Raw genomic sequence first — 20927 nt, forward strand, 5'->3', positions numbered from 1 at the left:
GTGGAGGTGCTTCACCTAATTGAAGAAAGAAATTGACATACCAGAGTTGATGTGCTGCATCTAAATGAAGAAGAATGTTAAAGTTTTATTATGCATAGCACTGTTATTCTGAATTTTTCATTTCTCCCAGATTAAATATCTTGCTTCTTTACTTTTCTAAACAGATCAGATGCTGCTCTATTGGTGGCTTTGGGATAAGAAGCAAAATCATAATTTTCAAAACAATCAGTATGACACAAAAATCAAAATTTTGTCTGGAATTAAATTTAGTTAGCTGCTTTAGCAAAATTTTCCAAACGTTGGCTGCTGAATCTGAAGTTTAGGACTCGTCTTTATAGTTTATTTCCTTGGAGTTTGTTGGAAGAACTCGGAACATGTTTAATATGTTCTTCATATGTGTGGACTTTTCACCTCGAACAGCTTTAAATTTATATTACGTAATAAATTCTGTTTTATTGAATTCAAAATACAAAACTTAACTTCTACATTTGCAATCATGTTGCAAGTCGTGATCCCCTACATCATTGTATGGAATGATGCCGAAAAATTTCATACCTGCATGTACATTACTCCCTTAAGTTTTCTTTTACTGTACATTTTCATAAATTATTGAAACTACATACTTGTTTCATAAGTTGAAGTTTTAGGTTGACGTCCCATTGGTCTGTTTGGGAGTCTGAGAATTCAGGTTAGTCTTTGTAAAGATTCCTCAACTTTTTAACAGTTTATCGATGAGATCGCTAGGGACTAGTCATTTGTTTAAGCATCTGTTGATGATTTATTTGTGGTTTCTAATAATGAACATGAGCATTTAAACCTGTTATTTTCCAAACTTCAGAAACATGGTGTGTGTATAAATGGGGACAAATGCCAATATGATCAATCTATCATAGACTTCTTAGGATTTAAGTTATCTGGGGAGTTGAAACCCTCTCTGATCATGTAAAATATATCCTAGATTTTCCTCAACTGGAGATCCTTGTACAATTACACAGATTCTTGGGTTTATTTAATTTTTGTAGATGCTGTATTCCTAAAACTGCTCATATTTTAGCACCCTTGGTCAAATTCCTCGAAGGTGATACAAATAAAAAGACATCCTTGTTCCAAAGCTTCTACCAAGCGATTACAATGGGGCAAAGAAGCAACTAAGGAAGCTATTGCTAAGAGCAATGGCAGTCCATGCTCAGTGCACAATTAAGTCTGTGGGTTCTTGCAACTTGTTAAACAACAGTGGGAACCTATAGCCTTCTATTCAGCTAAACTAAGTAAATGTGGAAGAAATTGGTCCACTTTCTATGCATTCTTCAGTCAAAAAATTTAAGCCCATGATTTTGAAGGGAATAATTTTGTCATCTGTACTGATCAGAAACCCCTTAAATTTGCATCTCAGCAACATCCTGACAAATGCAGTCATTGCCAAATACGCTATTTGGATTTCATTTCCCATTCGTATTGAATATACTAAAGGCTCTAATAACATTGTCGACGATGCAGTATCCTGAATTGAAAATGATATTTCATCTAATGTGCTCGATTAAAAAAAAAAAAAAATATTGCTGGTGCTCAAATGAACAGTGAAGAACTTCAACAACCTTTAAGCTTCAATACCTCCTCTTTATGATTAGAAAAGCATTATTTCCGCATAAGTGTATTCGTCTATATTGCGACAAGTCCCTTGAACATCCCTATCCTTTTGTTGGCACATTTGCATATTACCTCCAGTCAAATTGAATTATCAAATGCTTTCATCAGCATCTTAAAACAGGCCTTAAAGTACATAATACAACACAATAGACAGAAACTCTCGCACTTGTTCTCTTAGGAATACACTCAGCCATTAAGAAAGATGTCAAAGCAACTTCGGCTCAACTTGTTTATAGCACATTAAGATTACCATCCGGTCTAGTAACCAATGGCATATACCAAACTTTAAATTCTGCATATGTAAACAGTTTACTTCAAGCAATGAGGTCTCTAAATCCTATTTCTACTGCCCTACACAGTAGTCGAAATTTTCATCAGTCTCTCATTAAAAACTTGCTCTTATATATTTTTAAGATCTGGCAGAGTTGAACTTCCATTGACATCATTTTTATACTGGACCTCACTTAGTCATTGACAGAAATGATAATTTTATTTATGTGAATAGAAAACGTATTACTGTTTCTATTGATCGCATGAAACCTGCTTACCACCTGCCAGATAACATGACTCAGTTCTCGTCTTTATCTCTTCTGGTTCTACCACTAAGAGTGAGTGCAAGGTCTGATTTCCCTAACATTTTGTCACTAAATTTTTTGAGCAGAAACTTAAACTATATTTTATGTTTTGTGCTATACATCTGTGACCATGCATATAATCATATCACAATGGGAGTGAACTTCAATTGAATTTATTTTTCTTGAAACTGAGAGAAATCTCACAGAAAACACTGTAATATTGAATAGAATAAAATAAAAGTACAGATGAAAATATATATAAGTCGCAGAAAAATTTTCATAGAATTTGGTTTCGAACTTCCAACCTCATAAGTAGTCAGTAGTGATGACTTATTCCATTCGGCTATTGTACGCCACTCTGTAGCATTTTAGTAAAGTGAACGAGAGTAAAAAGTAAAAATTTTAGTAAAGCGAACGAGAGATGCATCAGCAAGAAGCATATATCATGTATGTTTTTATGCCACAAATGTGTCTTCCCTTAAAGCTTTTTATGGCAGATCTTCTGGGAGAAACAGGCTGCTGTAGTGGTCCCAGTGTAAATTATATTTTTATAAGGAATACTGTTCCACGCTGCATTAAAATACTGGTGTCGGATCAACAAATGTCATCCTTCATATTAAAGAGATTAGGGTCATCATTGTTTTCCCATCTAATTCTTGCAACTGTTCCTTCCATCTCAGTCAGAATATTTCTGTCTATTTACACTGGCTTAACATTTGCAGTGCTACTTAATGTCAGTGGCGAGAGCCCAGTACTAATCGGTAAGCGATAGGCATGCACTTGGTCCACACAGAGTCTCCTTTCCTCTGCCCAATCAAAGCTGCAGTCAATTGTTAATTGTAATCCTTATTCCTTCTTTTTCCATTTAAGTGGCATTATTGTGCATGAAAAAAAATAAATGTTGTTTAATTTTTCAACTTGACTTTTGTGAATTAATATAGTCCACAACTACCAATTGCTACCAACAGCAACATTTAAAGCTTTCTCTATCAGAACATTACCACCAAAGGAATATACTGAAAATCCTTCTTTTCACAGTTTTTCCCAAAACATCTTTGCAGGTAAAACTGCACATCGAATCGTTATCACACAGTAGTCTTAACTTTCCCTTAAGTGTTCATTATTATGAATGTATGTCAAAGCTGTCTGAAGGTATATTCTACTGGATTTATACTAATTTTTTGTTTGACAGTGAGAACTTAACATCATCAGATTCTTCACAAACAGTGGTGTTATTCAATAATGTTGTCCATTTCTCTCCTGTAATGAAATTAAAAATTGTTTGTTTTTGAGTGTATATAATAACAGAAGGTTCACTTTTCTTTAAAGTTACAATCATTGAAGCAAACAAAGCATCTCCCTTGCTTCTTTAATAAATCTTTTACTATCATAATTTTTACTAATACTCCCACATGTCCCTAAGTCATGGTCCTTGTTTAAAAAATATGCACTTCGCTAGCTGGCAACTCTTGGGCACTATGTATGTTTTGAAAGTAATGCCGTTTTTATTTCGGGGTACACTATATCTATTCTTTTTTTTTTCCTATTGGACGACGGACATAGCTCACGCTCTGCTTATTTCATCCTAAAAAAAAATCTAGTAAACCTTTTAGATATATTTAAGCTATTAAATTCTAACATAAGATTTGCTGGTATGATTTTCAAACGAATTTGAATCCATTCGCTTCTAAATCCAACAATGTCCCTGGAATTCTTAAGGTGATGGATACTTAAAGTCTTAAATGAGAATTAATTAGAAGCTTGTTCTTTCTATAGCTGGGATCACAGAATTTCTTAAGCTGCATCATAATTTTCTTTTAATGGTAAACTGGAAAAAGTTTTGGCAACAGGCCCTCAAAGCAATTTTTCAAATTAGTATTTTTATCGATAGCAATTTCAAATTTCCCAATGAATTCTAACCACTGCAAACAACTGTCAAAACGTTTATTTACAGTTAATTTGGGCAGTTGGATCGAATGCGTTAAAGTATTTTTAGTAAGAAATAGAGTAGGATTTAAAACAGTACTGTTTGCAGTTTGTCTCACAGCCACTGTTAATTTCAAAATGTAATTCTTCAATTTTTTCGTTTAATTTACTATGGAGCATGATCTTTGGTAACATACACTGTTATCAAACTCCTAACCAGCTAGGAGTGAATTATCACTGTGTCTGAAGTTAATGGCAGAGGCTTGAGAAGGTTAAAATAACATTTTTATTCAATCAAAACTTTAATATAAACGTACTTCTTGTGCCAACAGGGTCGACCACCACTTCTGACAATGTAACAAGTTTTCTAAGTATTCTTCACTATGAATTGCTTCCCTTTCAGCATCCTTTCCATCAGTTAAGTTTAATATTTCATAATTAATTTCATGTTATTAATTTTTTCAATTAATTGTGATGGTAGTCCAATAAATCCCAGGGCTTTTTTACAAGTATTCATAGACATGAATTGAAAGAAGAGACTAATTTTGTGAGCATTAAAAATGTTTTTCAGCTGATGTCTTCATTTTATTGAATAAATTCTTGAAAGAGTTTGCAGTAAATAAGCTGGGGCCCCTTTGGATTGTCCACTCTTAACATTGCATGAGATTTTGTGACACAATTTAAATTTTTCAACTATCAAGTTTGAAAACAAGCATTCCCCCCCTCCCAGTTGCAGTGTTATTTCGTCTATTGGCATAGACCCATTTACTGGAATACTGAATGCATGGCATTGATTAATAAATCATGCAATACAGTCAAAAGTCGTTAATCCGGACTCGTCGGGACTTCGGCGATTCCGGATTATCGATTTTTCCGGATTATAGATCATCAGTTTAAATCTGGTAAGATGGCATGCAGAAATTACAAAATTAAAAATATGAAACCGTAATTTATGAAATAAAGAACAATTATGATCTAAAGGGTATCAAAATTTACAAAAAGAAAAAGCTTAATATTTATTTGTTTACTTTATTAAACATTTCCTTCAATGTAAGTTGCTTCGTTTCATGTGATAATACTTTCTCTTTAATTCTATTAAACAGACATAATTTCTTGTTTAGTTACAAAGTTCCGCTGTTCAAGTCCTATAATTGCTGTATTGAGAATACTGACTAATTTGTCAATCGAAATGTTTTCGTTTTCAATAACCTCTGGGTCACTTTCTTCACTATCGGAAGCGAATTATAATGACGAGGAACTTGATTTAAATCATATCAAAGACAGAATGAAATACTACACTTAGTATGGAATTATAAACCAAATAAAATAAAAACATCTGCCCTGAAGATAAGGATAGTGCTGACAGATCAACTTCCAATGCGCCGCGTGAAATTGATAAACAGATTTCGGATCTCAAAACATACTTTCGCTTTGTAGATACAAATTACATATTAGTAAATATATATCGGAAATTCTATTTGACATAATCTTTAATCTATCATAATCTAATAATGACGTTTCTGCCCCCCCCCCATCTGCCGCAGAGCAGCGTGAAATTGATAAACAGATTTCGGATTTCAAAACATACTCGTACTTTCGCTTTGTAGTAAATATATATCGGAAATTCTATTTGACATAATCGAAAGTTCAAGCTTACTTTTATAAAATTGCTCTAACAGTCTGCAAAAAATAATAAGCCGGATCCAATTCGAAGATTAAGGAACAACGCAATCTGCAACATTAACTGAATTAGATAACTTTAGCTTAGCGTATAACTCCGTTACAATTTAAACGCGCATGCGCACAGACATATTCGCAGCCGTAAGGGTCTTACGCGTTCTCGTAAACTCCTGCGCATGCGCAGAAAGTTTGTAGCTTTGAGGTCCGGATTATAGATCATTCCGGATTATGGGTGTCCGAATTAACGACTTTTGACTGTATATCCTTGAACTTCAGCAATATATCCTTGAACCTATGAAATTTCCACTTTGGGCAAGCCCCCATCTTTTAACTGGATTTTTGGTGAGTTACTGCTATTTTTCTCTCGTCAGAAATAGTTGTTTTCAGTATTAACAAGGAATAAAGTTCTGTTTTCCTATATTATTGACTAATTCATTGAAAATTTCAGTGTAGTCTTTTAAGAGAGTACCATTCATTTTCTCAGCATTTTAGCTGTAAGTTATTAGGTATAAACAAAAGCACAAGTAGAAGTCGAGTTAAATGTGTTTCACAAGTTGACAGTGAATGAAACTTCACCCATTAACAAACCTCACTGGTTGGCAGACTGTATTGATTCTAAACAACCATCCTTCCATTATCATCAATTGAATTTTTATTCTTATATTAATCCAAGATATTACGTCTTCGTCCCAAGTCATATTCCTATATAAAACTTCTAAATGCTGCTGGAAAATGGATTTAACTTTTGGAGAAACTATTTGAGCTGTGAAAAGGTAGGATGATAGTCTGAGAGAAAATGAAGTTCATATAAGACATAATTCTAGTGGTTCGTCGTATACTAAAATTACACGGGGAATATCATCGTATTAATGAAATTTTGCCATTTTCATATGTAGGAATGCTTCGAGATGGAAATCAGATAGGAAAATAACAACATATGAACATGCTTCATTTTAATTTGTAAAATTCATTATTTGGCATTGATCTAAATAAAAATGCTCTTTAAAGGAATCTTACTTCGTGAATTTGTATATATATATATACTGCGGTGGGGAAAAAACAAACTACAGTTCTTCCGATCTACTGGGCCTATTAACGAAATTCAAATTGCGTTTTTCCTGCTTTGAAAGCACGACTTAGAATATGTATTAGATTTATATATAGCATTGTTTTAATATAGGTATTTTGACGCAAAATCGGACTTTTTCTGAAATAACATGCCAATGTTTTTTCCATATTTCGATTCTACGACTCAAATTATGCCTAACTGCCAAGTTTTGCAAAAATCACAGGAGCAGTTTTTAAAAAATTAGCTCTCAAAATTCTAGCACCTCAATGTTAATTGAATTTAGTATATATTTATTAATATCTCTTTTTTTATTAAACTTATTTGATTCTTCCTTTCATATTTCGAAATTTAGGTTCATTCCAAATAAAATTAGTCAATTTTTATGATTTACTTTTAAAATTTGTATTTAAAAATAATTTTGAATTATAGCTTATGAAATTTTTACCATCGTCTTAAAGTAAATGATTTCTAAGCATACCTGCAAAAAATTGCAGTTTTTGTATTTCCGAAGATATAGTACGTGAATTTATATATTGGCACGTTTTGAAATTTGGCATATTTGTTTAAAGCGATAACAACATCAAATGTGGTTTAGACACTTTGTTAACATAATTTGGAAGTAGGAACAATGTGACTTTTTTCCCGCTCCTGCAAATAATGGAAGGGAAAGCAAAATAGGTTGTAAATATATTAAGAAGTTCGCCAAGTGAATTATTCTTGGCGCAAACTGAAAAAATTGCCCCAAAACAAATTTTCGAATTTCTCCGTAAATTTCGCACCAAACTTTACGAAACTGAATATTTAGCTCGTAGAATCGAAATATGGGAAAAAAATTGGTATATTATTTTAGAAAAGTCCGATTTTGTGATTTTTCCTTTGTGTAGTGTACCTAGTCAGCATTGTAACATAAAATCCTGATTTGGGGCTCTGTTTTTTGTTGTGTATCAGCTTGTGTTGAAAAAACAATTATTATTCCTAACTTTCAAAAAAGGCAGGCATTAGCTTTGGGGACAATTATGCAACATAGCCTATTACCCCATGCTACTTATCTTACTCTCAGTTTTTGATGAAAATGGTTTGGTTTATTAGATTATGGCAAAGCACTCGAGGGCTATCTGCCTTAAGGGAGGGATGCCTTCGTGGAGGACTTTTTAAGGGAAACTGGCTCGTTAACACGTTACACATGGGGAAAACCACGAAAACGCCCATGCAGCCAGCCTGTTCGCGGTATTCGAACCTCGGACCGAACTGCCAGTGTTTAGCGACGTTACCGCTCGGCCGCTGGTGGGCTTTTGATGAAAATGAAAGACAGCATTTTCAATATGTATAATCATGCAGATTACCGGACCTAAAATCCTTTGAATTTTTGTCTTGCGATTACCTGAAGATAAACGCAGATTATAAGAGTTATACAGAAATATTACTTTTTCTGTGCACATATTTTAGATAGTATACTGGCAGTACTTAATAAGAAAGTTGCCACATTCATTGTTCACTATTCTAGTGAACACAATTACATTAAAAAAATTTCTGTTTTAAAATTTCATAAAAATTCATGACTTGATGAATATTTGTGCTAATAGTGTTAATGTTAAAATAAAAGAGGGCAAAGAAAGAAACTCGGAGATAGAAATTTTTTACAGATTTTTGGATCATCTGCATACATTACATGCATGTTAATTCATAGCAGTTAGATCATCAAGAATGAAATAAAATTTTATTTGATTCTGATTGTGGTGTATTGAAGAAAACAATTTTTTTCGCCTGATATATCATTCTGCTGATAGTTATTAATATTTATAATAATTTAACAAATAAAAATAGCTTTTTAGGAATATAATTCTTTGGAATTTTTCACACTTTTGTAATATAGTATATGTTTTACAGATACGTGTTTATTTAATTTTTATGTAAAATTTCTATATCACTTTTGATTTTCCGGATCATTTTTTACCGTCCGGCAACCTACATACATAGGTAAGGAAGGTTATGTTTTCTGTCCAAAAATTCATTTGTGAATTTTCTGTACACAACCACGAATTAGAGTCTCCACAACGCGTTTTTACTATTTTTACGGTGTTGCTGTTTGTCCGCCTGTGTGTGTGCATATGCGTGACGATTTTTTCGTCTATGATAACTCTTTTATCAAACTTCCAAAAATTTCTACTTTCCGTATATAAGCTTTTTACATTCATGTGAAGAGTTGATTAAATTGGACAGTCGGAAATAGTACTTTTCCTGAACTCCGTAACAGTTTTGTAAAAATCAACTTATCATACCGTTGTAGGTGAATAAACAGTGATTATTGATATGTAAATATCGCAGGGATATTCGTGCAGAAAAGTGAATTTAAATTTGCTAATGCTATTGAATAACGTAGATGAAAATTAAATTATGGTATTCGTTTCGAAGTATTTATTTTAAATATATTATAAACACTTTATTTTCTTTAATTAAATTATGTTTTATTAAACTTCACAATAAAATATAATTTTTTATAAAAAATTAAACGGTCAAACATTTGATTACGTTGATATAAATATAGAAAAACCAGTTTTTACACTTGGCCAGTTATACCTAACTAGAAAGCCTGGCGGTCATACCAAATGACCGCTGTTCTAGATATTATAAATTGTAATTAAAATGATTTATGCAAAGGTGTCTGCTAATTCAAACTGAATTACTCAGGGCAAGCGGCGAGGACGCCCCTTTGCTTACTGCCCTACGGGATTTTTTCCCCCTTCTACTTGCTTAATTGCTTAAAATAGAGTGCAATGAAGGAAACCACTGGCGGTACATTTCTTAAGAGGTCAATAAATAAAGGCGATTTAAATAATAAAATGTTATTCACATGTCAAAGATTTCTTTGTACACAACATTTCTTGTGTAGATATTTCCATCATTTTTAAGCTCACCCTTCCAGACAACCATCAAATATATTTAATTTTACGTCCGTTATTTCACGAAGTCTTGAATAGATGACTGCTAATGCAAACAAATGTTCACGTTACCCCTGAAACGCTCAACTTGCGTTCAGCTGAAAATTCAGTTTAAAATGCAATGTCGGAATAAAATCCGGCAAAATTTTAAACTCTTTACGCGGAAGGGGTGTCCACCGATAATATCGCGGACGAAAACGTCGCGGAGAAAATAACGCTAAAGGCTTGTTTCCACTACTGCGTACGAACGCGTTGCGTCAATTGAAGACACGCCTACGGCATCCGTACAAGCGTTTCAACTGCTGCGTATCCGTAAAATATTTTCATTTTCCGCCGCTAGGTGTCACTGTAATATTTTGGCGCCAAACAAGCAGTTCGCGAGTTACGACGCTGAACATTTGAATTTTTCCCGCTTAAGCGAGTATTGTTTGTTTTGGATTTGATATGGATCCTGACGTAAAACGCAGAAAAGTTTTGTTTACTAAATTTCCATGTTATTGGAAATTTTTATTTCTGCTTATGAACTGCGAAAGTAAAGTAGCAATTTTTACATAAGTAAGGTTATAATGCATATTATGAACATCACTAATTCTATAGAAGCTTAAGTAAATTAAAAAAAAAAAAATGTGTTTGTAGAAGCCTTAAATATTATGAAATAATATATATATTATTAAAACTAAAATGTACTGTTAGTGAAAAAGTAAACAAATAAATAAATAAAATAAAGTTAAAGGGATTAAAAAATAGTTGGTACTTTAAAAGTACAGAGCAACTGTAAAGAAAGGTTCACAATATTTAAGCAAAATTTGCTATGCTTGTATACCGCTGACTTCAGGGTCATAGCTGGATAATTTATTAGAAATCTCGTTTGTTTTAAAATGCACTATGGGCAGTTATATTTTATGCATAATCCACAAAATATTATTTTTAATTTAAACATTTTTAATTCATATCTCTTTTTATAGAAGTTATAAAAATAAGATTTTTCTCTTTATATATACACACATTAGGTAAAGAAAATGGAAATATTTAATTAATTAATTCCTGCGCTTCTGAATTTAAAAGCAATTATTATAGTAATTTTTTGTTAAAAAAATGTTTAGGGCATTAATACTGTCTCATGTTAATTGGAATGAAAGTTTAGAGTCGTAAACATCCCAAAGTCTGAGCACATGTATATACATTCACATAAAAGTGAAACGAATATATATATATCTGCAGGGTTTCAAAATAAATTAAAATAATTCTCTTGCGCCATTGCAGCAAGGAATGAAATTTGAATTTAACAAACATTTTCTATTCGTAAAAAGCAAATTAAAAGTTAATTAAATTTAAATGAAATTTAATGCAAACAAATAAAGGATTAATTATTGCTGCGAACTAATATACAATATCACGTTTAAATTCTGAGAGCATATGTAAATCAAGTGCAAGTATCAAAATCCATAAATAAATATATAATTCCAAAAATTTATTTATCCTATTATTCACTTATGCATTTTTATAAGTTTTTTAGGATTAAATCTATCCTATTATTCATTTATGCATTTTTATAAATTTTTTAGGATTAATAAGCTATCCTATTATTCACTTACGCATTTTTATAATTTTTTTAGGATTAATAATCTATCCTATTATTCACTTATGCATTTTTATAATTTTTTTAGGATTAATAATCTATCCCATTATTCACTTATGCATTTTTATAAATTTTTTAAGGATTAATAAATTTTTGGAATTATATATTTATTCATGGATTTTGATACTTGCACAGCAATAATTAATCATTTCTTTGTTTGCATTAAATTTCATTTAAATTTAATTAACTTTAAATTTGCTTTTTACGAATAGAGAATGTTTGTTAAATTCAAATATATATGTACAGGATATGCTTTAAATTAGTATTATATAATTTTCAAACTTTTTTGCGAGAAAAATTTAAATAAATAAGAGCATAAATAAAACAATATATTTAATGCATATAATAATAGAAATAAATTATAAAACACGAATATGGATCAAATTGGAATAAAAAGGTAAGAAAGTTGCAGACATGGTGCAAAAAGCGTATGGGATTCGAACTCACGACTCCAAAAAGCGGACATCGTTACCATCAGCTTTACCACTATGCTAGGATTACACGTAAGTCGCATGCATATTTTGGGTTATATACATCATCAAGTAAATCAATTCTTAAAACTTAAGTTTTTTGGTCCTATTTCACTTTGCTATTGTCTGAAAAATTCACCAGAGTTTGTTCTTCAGCTTCTAGTACATTTTTTGGAAAAATCATTATCTTTTAAAGTGGCGTTCCGATTGAAGTTAAACGGGCTGCTAAAAACATATTTCATGTGCTTACAAATATATGTTATCCAAAAAGATATATTTATAAAGGGAAATACAAATTTAACATACTCTTCAATGAACTGGAGTATTTAAAAGGCTATCAAATTTAATTTATAATTAACGTTTTTAGTTTTTACCTGTTTCAAAAGAAAAAAATAGCAAATCTTTTAATCATATCTAATTTGCTATAGCAGTTTGATATAGTCAGACATTCATTTTCATTAAAGCTAAATGAGTATGCAGAACTAAAAAATGATTATCAGAACAAATTTTGCTATTTCATGGACTTGGAATGATAATTTTTGCCGCTGATTTTCTTGAACGAACAAGTACTGTAGTTGCAGTTATCTTGTTTTTCTTATCATTTTAAACTAAATTCAGCTGATTGCTGTCATTTTCAGCACGCAGATTTCTCGCTATAATGTTAATTCAGAAATAAGTATTTTTTAGCAAAACATTCTTTCCCTATTAGCGAGCGTTCATCGCTACTTCTGCCGCCATTAATTTTTAGTCACTGCACCTGATTGCTCCTTTTTCACCACGTGACCCCAACGCAACCGCAGACATACGGATAGAAGTTGAACATTGTTGAACGCATACGCAGTAGTGGAAACGGGCCTTTAAGCGGTTCAAAAACTTCGCAGTTTAAAAACATCGTCGTCGAAAATACCGTGGTAAAAAATAAAGTATCTACAATTTATCGCATGACGATAACATCGCAGACGTGCTTTTTTCAGGTTTTAATAATTGTAAATAAATATTCCCATATTTATTTGTGCGCGCAAGATGTAAAGATGGCTAATTTTTACTTTCAAATTTTTTTATTAACTATCAAATTTTTGCTGAAAAAAGTAAGAAGGAAACTTGGGCATAGAAAATTAAATTCAACTTATAGATTATACTTTTCATAAAAAATAACCAGTAAAATCTTTATAAAAAAGATTTATTAATGCCCTTTGTTAGTTAACTATGTCGGTTTAAAATTCTATTAAGTGCTATAAGTTGCATTAATTTTCTATGCTTAAGTTTGCTTCTTATTTTCCCAGGAAACATTTATTACTTAATAAAAAAATATGAAAGCAAAAATTATCCTTCTTTCCAATTTGCGCTTACAAATCATTATAGAAATATCCATTTACACTTATTAAAGCCTGAAAAGCATGTCTGCGATGTTATCGTCATGCGATGATTTGTAGGTACTTTATTTTTTACCACGATATTTTCGACGACGATGTTTTTAAACTGCGAAGTTTTTGGTGTATTGGTGTGTATTGAGAATACGGCAAAGCACACTAGGACTATCTGCCTAAGGGGAGGGATGCCTTCGTGGAGGACTTTCTAAGGGAAACTGGCTCGTATACACGTTACACATGGGGAAAACCACGAAAACGCCCATGCAGCCAGCCCGTTCGCGGGATTCGAACCTCGGACCGAATTACCAGTGTCCAGCGATTTTACCGCTTGGCCGCTGGTGGGCCCGGCGAAGTTTTTGAAACCGCTTATTTTCGACGACGATGTTTTGTACCACGATGTTTTAGAACTGCAATGTTTTCTCCCACGATGTTTTATAGCACGATGTTTTCGCCTTGCGTTATTTTCTCCGCGATGTTTTTTTCGGCTGTAACCCGCGAAAGGATATTTAGCATAGGAGTTTGAGTAAACCTACCTGATGAAATTTACTACGCATAACTCGTTAGTTGGTTTCGTCTTCTTTAATTTCTCAGCGTTTGCAAGTTTCTAGGTACTTCATATGTAAATATAGTTAAATGCATAATAAGAACAATTGGATGAATTAAAATATTTAAATGTTCTTAAATACCATGATAATTTAATTAAAACAATTATAACTGTATGTATGTTATCAGTGTATATGGACTATTTGAATGCAGTGGCAACTTCACCCCATTGGCTAGTGCAATTACGCAAGCAACCAATAAACTATCGGCGACAAACAGACTCTTAAGCCGCATATAATAAAGATAAAATATAATTCAAAATTTCGTATTATAGACCATTCTGTTTATTAGAACAATAAATTAGATTTTGTTTACAAATGATCAATAAGAAGTGATACTTTACTGAAGCTCGTTGCTGTGAAATATAGAATTGGCGGGAGGGGGGGGAGTTTGTGCTGATCACATAAGTTTTTTGCTATGGTCTATGAAATAAATTTGTAGTAAGACTTAATTTATAAAATACATGTACTCATGAGTAGATGCAAATTTTAAAATGATCAGTGTTTTTATTGATTAGTATTTATCGATAACAAAATGTCATTCAGTTGAAGTCAATTTAATAGTATTTTTGTGTTACTTTTTTGAGGAATATGTTTTATAAAGTAGAACGATATTATTCTCAACATTAACTTGAAAATCTGATATGTATCTATTCTTTTGAAAGAATTCTTCCTTTAGTCTTGAGTATTTACTGAAACATAAAAAGTACTCATAATACACAATATTAGCAGTGTACCACACTGCATTCTTGTAAGTATGACCACCAACCACTTCTTACAGTCTTGCAGTCTCTGCAACTTTGCACTTCTTTGCGAACCTTTGCCCACACTTCATCTGCAAATTCACTGAAAAATGATGCTGGGTTGTTCGCTATAACGAATTTGTTAAGGAAAATTGATCCTCGAGTTGCGGATGTTAGTTTTGCTAAGTCTGCCTTAGGGTACTCCAGATAACTTTCTCCTTTCTTTGGTGAAGGGAATATGAGACCATCTGCTCGAAGTCCAAATACTTTCTTTCCTTTCTCAAGAGATCGGTATGATGAGATTGTGTAAAGAGTGATGCCATTCTTTTCCAAGTGGCGCCGAATCAAATCAACCGTAGCTTTGTTTTTACTCTAAAAAAAAAAAAAAAAAAAATTCTAAGTTAGCTGGTTACCCTTTATGATAATACTTATTTCAGAGAGAAATATTCTTAAATACTGTATGTAAATTGTAAGAAAGATTGTTAAATTAAATCCTGAAATACTTTTCAAAAAGAAAAAAATCTTATATTTTTTGAAGAATTAAATTTAATAATTATCAAAACTCAGATTTCATTCCATTAATAAAATAGCCATTTAAAATTACACGGTTTTAATCAAATGCATCAAAAAATAATTAATTAGTTATCATAATGTTCGTTTTATAAGATAGATCGTTCACTTTATAAGATCCTTATATCGCTTTGCAGCGGAATGAATGTAAAGTTATTCACTGTGTATGTTGGCAGACGAGCGTTATGTAATGAAGGTTGAATAAATGAACCATAGTACGGTTAATTATGAAATGTAATGTTAATGAAAGATAATGTAAATATTATAACAGAATAAATGTAAATATTGTACATATTAAAGGATGTCTTGTAAATATAAGGAAATCTCATATTCTGTTTTACACTCGTTTGCAAAATTAAGAGAATTTGGAAATTATGTCTGTTTTTTTTACCAACAGTATTAAACCAAAGGTACAAATTATGCCGCTGAAGAGCTAGGCAAATATTCAAAGCCGAAAACGTAAGCAGGCACGTCAGTGTCTGCGGAGCTGTGATTTTGTAGGGTATATAAGCGCACGAGGTTTTTCCCGAAAATTTGTGTGCTCATACTCCTTCATGGCATTCACCGTGTTTCTCGCAAGAGTTGCGTAAATTTTATAAAATATCAGGTAAAATAGCGAAAAACTTATGGATGACGGAATGAGATGGAGAATTGTCGGTATATTGGAGACGACCTAATCACAAACGCTGGTGGCTCCATAACAGTTTGTGGAAACGGTTTTCAGGACGCTAGATTCTATAGAGAAGACCTGGACCAGGTCGATAAAGATTCACAACGACGCATGAGGATCGCTATTTGGCAGTTTTAACGCAGCGACACTGGACTGCTACTGCTTTACAGCTCTCCCGTGAGATGTGTGCTGACACTGGAACCAGAGTTTCATGGTCTACTGTTGCACGAAGGCTTCATAAGATGGATCTGTATGACAGAAGACCCGCTGTTTGCGTCTTGCTCAGTGCAACACACAAGAATGCACCTTTAGTATGATGCAGACAGCTTGTGCGTTGAACAGACTTCGGAGTATTGTGCTTTCAACAGATGAGTCAAGATTCATCCTGAACACTGATTCTTGACGCGTCTGTATCTGGAGAGAGCCTGGAGCACAATATCATTCTTCCCTCTTCAGCGAAAAGGATTATTGCTGTGTTGAAGTTGTAATGGTTTGAGCAGGTAATTATGTTGGGTGGCCGCACACCCCTGCATGTGTTTGACAAAAGCTCCCTGACCACTATGAAGTATAAAGAGGAAATATTAGAGCCATAAGTTCGAATTTGATCAGGGACGCAGTTGGTCCAGGGTTCGTGGTAATGGACCACAACGCTAGTCCGCATAGAGCTCAGCTGGTCCACGATTACTTGGAAAGTGAGGATATTTGCCTCATGGATTATCCAGCAAGGTCTCCCGACTTTGACCGTTAGAGCATGTCTGAGACGCTCTTGGAAGGGAAACTTCATCTCGCCATCCGTTGAATATATGAGGGTTATGTTAAACGTAATCGAACAGCATTTTCATCTGATCTGGATCATCATCATAAATGCATTTTATATGTCTGGGGGTGATAACACTACAAACGTTTGCCTAAGGCATTTTAAGTATAAGGATATTTTACCTGTTTGTCGCTTTCAGTCAGCATGATGAATATTTTAGAATCAAAAGTATCATATCCCAAAACCTCCGCAGCGTATTTGAGAGCTTCCAGATTATCTGCTTCATCTGTTCCTTTAAATTCCAGCGTTTTTAATATATTATTTTCCATGGTTTGAAGGGGGATCCACGGAGTTCTAGAACAAAATTGAATAAATATCACTTTTTATTCGAAATATAATTTTTAAGTGCTGTCTATAAATGCGTCGTGTCTTCTACTTTGACAGCACTTAAACTAGCATATAAGGGGGTTAACTGAAACAAAAGAGTACCTGTTAAAATTATATTGGGAATACATCCTTATACCGATAATGTTGACACTCTAAATGCGCGTGTTTCAGTTTCTTGCCCAACGATTGTTATTATGATATGTATTGAAAATTAGTTTTAAGATTAATTACGGTATTCGTCTTCTGTATTAGCCTTAGCGAGAGAAAACGGCGTTGACACAATCAGGACTTAAGAAAGTTCGATTTGTTATCAAATTTTATGAACATTCACAAAATGAAACTAACTATGTAAACAATGAATCGACAATTCATTCAATATCTATACAACAAAAGCTATTTAATATACAAAGCGGAAATTTAATGCAAGTTTGCCTAAAATTTTGTAGAAACTTATTTAAAATAATAGCATAACTCCACAGAGCTTATTCAACATGTACATTAATTATCATATTTAATATAAGCAATTTATTTAAAATAACAGTATATATAAACATGCCAGAAAATTCTACTTCTTATTAAACATACCGGAAAATTATATTTATTATTTCATTTAATGCAACATTGTTAGAAATTTAATTTATAAAAAAACAACATACATGAAAATACTGGCAAGTTAATTTTTTTACAGATGCTTTCTGGTGACGGCTATTCAGCAGTTACTTCTAAATAATACCTTAGATATCAACTCCAGTTTCTTTTTCCGTTGACGGAAGATCGAAAATAGTACGCGTAATGAGTACTTTACCGTGCAAAACCGCTATACTGGTACAAGGCAGTTATGGAAAACAGTCAGATCGTTAACCTTTTGTTTCTCGCACTTGTGTAGATCGGTTACTCTTTCTTGCAGATGCGCAAATTGGTAATCATTTGTTTACCGCTGGTGGAGAAACGCGCCTAATAGAATTCTCGCCAAGACTGCTAAAGCAAACCAAGTACCCTAATAACTTTCTCTTGTAACATATTTTGAAATTTTCAAATGAATTTACAGTTTTAAAAATCTCGACTTAATATGAAATTGAAAAATAAGCATCCCCAATTCAAAATATACTTACCTTCCAGCAGTATGCAATGAAGGTTCACCGTGCACGCCTTCTCCTCCATAGCCTACTAAACTGAATAAAACACTTGAATATCCATTTGCCTTGAATTTTTCGTCAAGTGCTGTGATAAGTCTTTCTATACCTTTGTTTGGAGAATTTTTCTTTTCAGGAGATGTCAGCGAATGATGTTTTTGCACAATTAAAACTACTTCCAATTTGTGTTTAATTTTTTCACCATCTCTTTTCATACCTAAAATTTTAAGAAAGCATTATCATTGATAATAATAATAATTTGAAATATTCTATTAAAGATATATTAATCTAATATAAAATTTGGCGTTATTTGAAAGCATTATATGTATTATTTGAAAGCATTATATGTATTATTTGAAGAAGTCAGTTAATACTGGCAAGAGTTTGTGAAAAGGAAATTTTGATAGGAATTAACATATAGATATATAGTGTGTGTCTTTTTAAAAGAAACCCTGTGTGTGAAAAGAAAGTTCAACCGCACGCTCAAAAACGTTTCTGGTCATTGTATGGTGCCTTTGGTGTCTGGAATCATTGTCTGCTGTGCCGTGTCATCACGCCACATCATCTTTATGTTCTTCCATGAGATGATGAACTCGGCTTGTTACATCAATAACATATTTAATGAATTTGTTGAACAACTGACTGAGGATGAGTGAAGGCACATTTGCTTTCAACAAGACGGAGCCACGGCGCGTACAACATTTGCAATGATCATGCTGTGTTACCGCCTGATTGCGTAATCAACAGTAGCGCAAACCAACCTTGGCCACTTCTTTCTCCAGATTTATCACCGCGTGATTTCTTCTTGTGAGAAATTCAAGGAACAGGTGTACAAGCAGCATCTCTGACACACTCGAATAACTTCAGTACAGCATTATCACAACTATCTAGGCCATCCCGCAGGACGTTCTCGCCTGTGCTTTTCAGAATTAGCTTTTTTGTCTGCACATTTGCCTCGAAGTCAACGGAGGACAGTTTCAGCCTCTCCTCAAGATAAGTTCTTCTCATACTGTACTGTATTTACTCAAGCATTCAATCTTTTCACATGTGTCCCACGAAGCCTCTTTTAAAATATTTGCCCTATATGTCCTTAACATTCAAAAAATGTGATTTAATATACCGCCTAGCTTCTACAGTATGATTTGTTGCTGTTTTGTGCAAAGTGCTTGAAAGTTTAAAGTTCGTTTAATTTAAATAATAATTATGATAATAATAATAACAATAATAATTTAAATATTAATAATAATTAATAAAACGAGGTGATTTTTATATAACAATCTTTCTTATTATCGAAAAGTTTTCAGATTGTAGTAATCGAAAAGAAGCCGAAGTTATTTTTTTAAATATTTTCATTCATTCAAATTATAGTTTGATTGATTCAGTTCACTGTTTTCCCCATGTTTCTAGTGTTTGTTTAGTGAAGGAGAAAGGAGTTTTTTTTTAAAGTTCCTTTAGACGTTTGGTCAGAGTTGTTTGAATTTATCAGTATCGTCGAATCGGATGTCTTCCAACTCCAACTTCAGTTCTAGAAGTAGGAATAAATGGAGAAGATAAATCCAATGGCAACGTCACAACTTGATTTCGCGTCAAAAACTTATGAAAATTGTTGAATAAACTTGGACATTGTAGTCCAGATGGAAAATTTCAGAAGTACAAAACAGAGCGGAATAGATACATCAGTTAGCGAAAGAAGTGATCTAAAGCATTATTCTAATAATATTATGCATGATTATAGAGCTGTTCTGTATAAACTCTTCAACTACAGGAAGGAAAAACTTTCAGCTTGAGTTTTGATTTTTAAAATTGCTACCTAAAAGTGATGGGCTAATTGAAAGTTACATTCCCTTACGCCTTTTAGACAGTCTACGGGCAGACGAACCAGATCTACAATAAAGCTTTACTCAGATATGTTATTCTTCCCTTAAGTTCATCTCAGATTTTTTTATAGAATGTAAACAAAAAGTGTTGCATGAAATCTCTTTGCATAATAGCGTTCAAAAAACACTCTAACGCCATTTGATAAATTGTCTGAGAAGGATAGTACAGTATGTTCCAAATGTCGCATACGTCAAACTTTCAAAAATTGAAATTTCGAAATGGATATTGATGGCAAATTGTTTCCAAGATGACATCCTTATTCTGTTGCAAGTAATGTTATCATTTGAAATTTTAGTTGCAGTTTATACTATTAGCTTTAAAAGCCGTTTGTTTGGTGCAACAGGGAAATGAATATTTCCGAACGGAGCGAAATTTTATAATTCAGCATTAACTCGCAACGTATAAATTTTATTGTGATGACGTTGACGTTTCTCATACTCTTTTATGGTGATCGCAACACTTTATTTCTGATTTAGTTCATTTTTTCAGAACTCAGAAGAGAGGGAAGGCCACTTCATGTTTTATGAGAAAAACTTCCAGTTTCTTCGAAATCAGGTTACCGGCAAAAAACCAATGTCTTTTTAGGTTCACAAACATGTCATAAAATCTCTTTCAATGCTTCAATAAATTTTCAGTAAGAAAACTTTGGGAAAAAGTAATGTTCAATCATAAAATTTCATTCTGTTTGAGAACACTCATCACCGTCTTTTTTTTAAGAAGCAAACAGGTTTTAAAACTACTAGCATAAATTGGAAATTAAATTGCAAGTTATACGCTACTTGCAAACATATAGAGAGTGTCGTTCACCGAAACAACTTTCTATTAATGTCCGTTGTGAAACTTCCAGAAATTTTGAAAGTTTAATGTGCTCA

General features: G+C 32.8%; 1 protein-coding gene across 1 annotated transcript in view; it reads right to left on the minus strand.

Moving 5' to 3' along the window:
* Positions 1-14179: 14179 nt before the first annotated feature.
* The window catches only part of LOC118185843 (uncharacterized), a 150072-nt gene continuing 143324 nt past the window's right edge, over positions 14180-20927 (minus strand). The window contains exons 33-35 of the mRNA XM_085820875.1: positions 18157-18394; positions 16840-17011; positions 14180-15032 (exon numbers count right to left, since the gene is read on the minus strand). Coding sequence (XP_085677001.1) covers positions 14643-15032; positions 16840-17011; positions 18157-18394 — 800 coding nt within the window. The 3' untranslated portion in view covers positions 14180-14642. The remainder of the gene's footprint in view (positions 15033-16839; positions 17012-18156; positions 18395-20927) is intronic.

This window comes from Stegodyphus dumicola, chromosome 7 (genome assembly GCF_044657685.1).
Source record: "Stegodyphus dumicola isolate Sdum_Otavi_A_Nest chromosome 7, ASM4465768v1".
In the NCBI taxonomy this organism is placed as follows: domain Eukaryota; kingdom Metazoa; phylum Arthropoda; class Arachnida; order Araneae; family Eresidae; genus Stegodyphus; species Stegodyphus dumicola.